General features: G+C 47.1%; 1 protein-coding gene across 5 annotated transcripts in view; it reads right to left on the reverse strand.

Moving 5' to 3' along the window:
* Positions 1-3,294, reverse strand: part of C12H21orf91 (chromosome 12 C21orf91 homolog) — a 28,676-nt gene extending 25,382 nt beyond the window's left edge. The window contains exons 1-2 of one of the 5 annotated variants that reach the window (XM_029544214.1): positions 3,114-3,294; positions 2,548-2,681 (exon numbers count right to left, since the gene is read on the reverse strand). In XM_029544214.1, coding sequence (XP_029400074.1) covers positions 2,548-2,674 — 127 coding nt within the window. In that variant the 5' untranslated portion in view covers positions 2,675-2,681; positions 3,114-3,294. Of the gene's footprint in view, positions 1-2,474; positions 2,682-3,029 lie in introns of those variants that run through there. The other 4 variants (XM_021209786.2, XM_029544213.1, XM_021209785.2 and 1 more) reach the window with 4 other exon arrangements.
* Positions 3,295-4,550: the final 1,256 nt, after the last annotated feature.

The following is a 4,550-nucleotide window of genomic DNA, read 5'->3' on the forward strand; positions in this document are numbered from 1 at the left end:
AGAGAGAGAGAGAGAGAGAGAGAGAGAGAGAGAGAGAGAGAGAGAGAAATAGTTGAGAGAAATTTCAAAGACTCTTAGTTAACAGCATCATCACCACCATCCAGACAAAAATTATACTAAACCTGTAGATGTCCTGTTCAAAGATCCCTCTTACATCCCACTTATAGAACGGAAACTATAATAACTCAAGTCACCAACAAAGGTGAAGAATACACCCCATCTTCACTTTTTCCCACTGGTTTTAAAAACTCGTGAAATGTGTGTGTGGGGTGTGTGGTGTGTGCCGCAACTCACACACGGAGGTCAGAGGACGGACGACGTGAGGGACCTGGTTCTCTCCTTCCACCCTGTGAAATCCAGGAATTAAAACTCAGCTCCTGAGGCTGGGCATGGAGTGTCTTTCCCTGCACCCTGCTATCTTGCCAACCCTCCACTGATTTTTTTTTTTTTAAAAAAACAAGACCTGGGTAGGAACTGAGATAAAAGCTGACACTGGTGGAAATCTTTCTCGATCTCACAGCAGTAGGACAATATTAAACCAAACAAATGCTTATAATAGCTCATCAGTGCAGTAACACTGGAAATACATTTGTGAGCACAAGGAACTGACACTCCGGCTTTTGAATGCCACCTTTAACACACACAGAGGGATGAATCAGTTCTAATCCGGATTGAGAACCGTTTTTGTTTTGTTTTGTTTTGTTTTTTTCTTTGTCTTTTAGACTAATAGACAACTATTATTTCAAATACACAGGACCGGGGTCATGTTTACACATCAAGAGCTAACATGCTCACAGTTAGTTAAAAGGCGTCTTCAGAAGGGCCAGAAAGCAATTATGAAAACTGAGGTCACTGCAGTAACATTTTATATGGCATGATGACTTACTTATCAGGAATTACCGATTAGGGAAAGCTGGCTGAACCAAAAACCAATTAGGATCCAGGAGGAAGGATTTCCAGCATCTATCCCACAGTTAACTACCTATTGACAGTAGATCGGTGGGATTGAGGTCACATCCACAGGAACTGGATGGCCGAGCTTCGAAGCCCAGGACTATCAATCACTGGCGATGTGCCTTCAAAGTGCACTTCTTAGGTCTCCCAGGTTCCATCCCGTCCCATTCAAACGAGTAATCACAGCAGGCATCCCAGAGCTATTTTGAATGAAGATAATCCAGTAAGGCGCTTAGGGCCAGGCTTGGCACAGATGTGCTCCCAGCAAACATTTGCCTGGCACAGTACAACAGCTTGCTGACGCCACTCCAGCAACCTGGAGCGGCCCACCCGCCCGCCAGACCTCAGTCTCTCCCAGACAACACTGGAGGCTGCAAGCTGGTCATGTCTGATGTCTCTGCCCTTCTAAAATGTAAACTTCCAGGAGGGGTGAGAACACACAGGGAAAAACTGTGTTTCCAAAGAGCAGAAGTGTGCCCTCTCACTGGGGTACAGATAGCATAAATATAAACTACACACACACACACACACACCGTCATTTCTAAAACTAGCTGTCATCACTACATTTACTAAAGCCAAAGTAACAAGCACACTACCTAGCCCACAGAAACCCCATGATGCTCCAGGACACACACATTTGGAAGCTACAACAATTCTGAGTAACAAGTCCTAACAGGAATGGCAAAGTCTATGATCTCAGTACACGAGTGTGCTTAGCAATAAGGATACTTTGTCCCTCTTAACAGGAAAAAAAAAAAAAGGTCATGAAAAGCTTTAAAGACAAAATGAAATGTTTTGAAACCAAGCTCTTAAGCATCTAGGTATTTCAAAGTATCTAGTATCTAGTAAGGTCTTTCTCCACGGACATATTAGAGCTTCAAAATTCAAGTCATAAGCAAATTTTTATTTTGGGGGAAATTTTAAGATTCCTCTTCAGTGTGACTCATAGAAAAAGACTTGGGGTTTCACGGTGACAACGCAAATAGTAAGGTTACATCCCACATTTCCTGGAAACATCTAGGACCCAGATATCTGTGTACCCAACACAACCTTCAGCAAAAGGTTTAATTTCTCAAGCATTTCTTTTACACATTCTCACAATGATACTGGCATCGAGAAAATTCAAAAGCCCTTTTGTTTTTTTTAAAGATTACTAATATTAAAGGAAGTTATTTAAAATCTTATATAAACAACTTAGAAAAATGAAAAGTTAATTAAAATTCACCACATGATGGGAAAAATAGAGACTAAGTTTGGCGGAAAGGAATAAAATTACATCTGTCCATGTAAACGGTGGTCGTGTTGATCCTTAATACAAGAGAGACATGTGCTAAATATCTAATGTTTATCTGACAATACCTGCACTTCATTTCATATTAGGTAAAAGAGCTTAACACTGTTATAAAGACAAACATTTCCCTCGACTCATAACTATTGTTAACTCTGGCTTCATTTCCAGAAACCCTTAGCAGATCCTCACTTAGCACAATCTCTAGGCTTTCAAGCAATTTCAGTGTTACCTTCAAGCATCTCAGCGTAAGTTGTACAAAGTAGTACGCGACACGCAGTTAAAACCGCAGAATCCTTCCTTACCCTCGAGATTTAGCTCGAAGCAAATGTGGCAGAAGGAGAGTGTGTCTTTGTCTGTTCCCAGTTTACAAACACTGCAAATGTTGTCATCATTCAAGTCAATGTTTACAAACTGCTCCTCTTCGTTCATAGTGCCCCTATGAGGAAAGAGAAAAGGGCAAGTTACACAACGGCAAAAACTTGCTTATGGCCTGCGGTAACCGACCAAAAAAAAAAAAAAGAAAAAGAAAAAGGAGGCGTTTGCAAACAGCCCCATCAGGCAAGCATCACCATGCTTGGAGTTACAGTATCACAGTTTTACTGCAAAAAAGCAAAGGGATAGAAAAGGGCCGGCCAACAGGAGACACCCGCCGCCCGGTCCCGCCGGCAGACACCGGGCCTGTTAACCAACTTCGGGTCGGTCGCGGTGGCCAAAAAGAGCCGCTGGGACGCGGCTTTGCCAACTTCTGGGCGAGCGCCTGGAAGCGTCCCGCTAACTCGGTTACCCGGCTCCGCCGCGGCAAGACGCACGTGGGGACGGGGACACCCGGGAAGGATCGGCTCACGTCGGAGACTCCGCAGCCACGGACCGGAGGGTCCCGGGGGCGCCTCTCGAGGATCGTGGGCGTCCGGCACGGCGTGGGATCCGTCTCGTCTGTCCGTCCGTCCGTCCCGGCACCGGTCCTGCGTACCAGAGCGGCTCAGAGAAGGATCTCTACCGTCCGGCTCCGCGGGCCACCGTCCGCGCGCCACGATCCGATCCGCACTATTGTTTCCGCCGCCGCAGCAGCGCAGACGGCAGCGCGCTCCGCCCCGCCCCGGCCGCCTACGCTACCCCGAGCCGCCCACGGGGAGGGCGGCGGGGCCAGCCCACAGCCCCGGGTCCCCACGTGGCCACCCTACCGCGGGGAGTGCAGCAGCCCTCCGCCCGCTCGCGCCCGCTCTGCGCTCCCGTGCGCACCCCACTCCGCCCCTGCGCCTCCGCGGCGAGCATCTCGCGCCCCTCCGCGTGGCGCACATGGACCCGTCCGGCCCGCCTCCCTGCAGCCCCTGAAAACTCCAGCCACACGCGGGTTGCAGGAAAAGGCCCACGGCTAATGCTGAAGGGTGGAGGAGGGGAAAGGCACACACACGCGTGGGGAGTGGATTGCTTCGAAACCAGAAGCCTGAACCAAGTACTATTCCTGAACTCCTGTCTCATGTTGGTTGACTTCCTGAATGAGATAAAAGTTGATAATTCAGATATCCCGATTTAGGTATAATCCTAGAAGCAGAGCATCTTTTTCTTCGGATTATGTCTTGATGAGGCGCCCCTCCCCACGATGTGGTACCTCCTATGCACATCCACGGATTACATTCCCGAGGCTCCGCCTCTTGTTTTTAAGTCTACCCTTTTCCTAACCTTTTTTTTTAAGTATGTAAATTTACTTTCATCATCTGCTTGACTCCTTGAGCCTTGCCTAGGCCACAAGTCTACGCAATACTTTCAGTTTGTTTGCTGTGATAGTCTTTCTCAACAGCACATAGAAGAGAAACAGGAAACTCAGTGGTGACTAACCCTTTATCGCAGTTTCTTAGAAACAAAAAATGGAGCTTGAACTCAAGGCTGCGGAGGTAAAGCCACTAATCAACAGCTCAGAAAAGTCATCAGTGCCCATGCTACTAAAGTGTGGTGGATGACTCAAAGACCACATGTGGCGTTATTATAGATGCAGGATCCCTAAATCAATACCTTGTTCTGAACAAGATCTCCAGATCCCATGGACCTGAGGTGCCTCAGAGGGGAAAGTATTTGCTATGGCAAACCTGACCTCCATTCCCAGTGGAACGAGACTACCGATTCCACAAAGCTGTCCCTCCGAGTGTCCCAGTCACCATGACATGTCCCCCCCCCCCATTAATACTACTAATAAATATTTTAAAGGTCCCAGGCCCCTATGCATAGTAAAATTTGGGGTGTGCTAAATATCTTGCATTTGGATTCTACTCATCTATTTTATAAAAGTGATTTTTACAAAGTTTATATT

The sequence above is a fragment of the Mus pahari genome, chromosome 12, assembly GCF_900095145.1.
Source record: "Mus pahari chromosome 12, PAHARI_EIJ_v1.1, whole genome shotgun sequence".
Taxonomy (NCBI): Eukaryota; Metazoa; Chordata; class Mammalia; order Rodentia; family Muridae; genus Mus; species Mus pahari.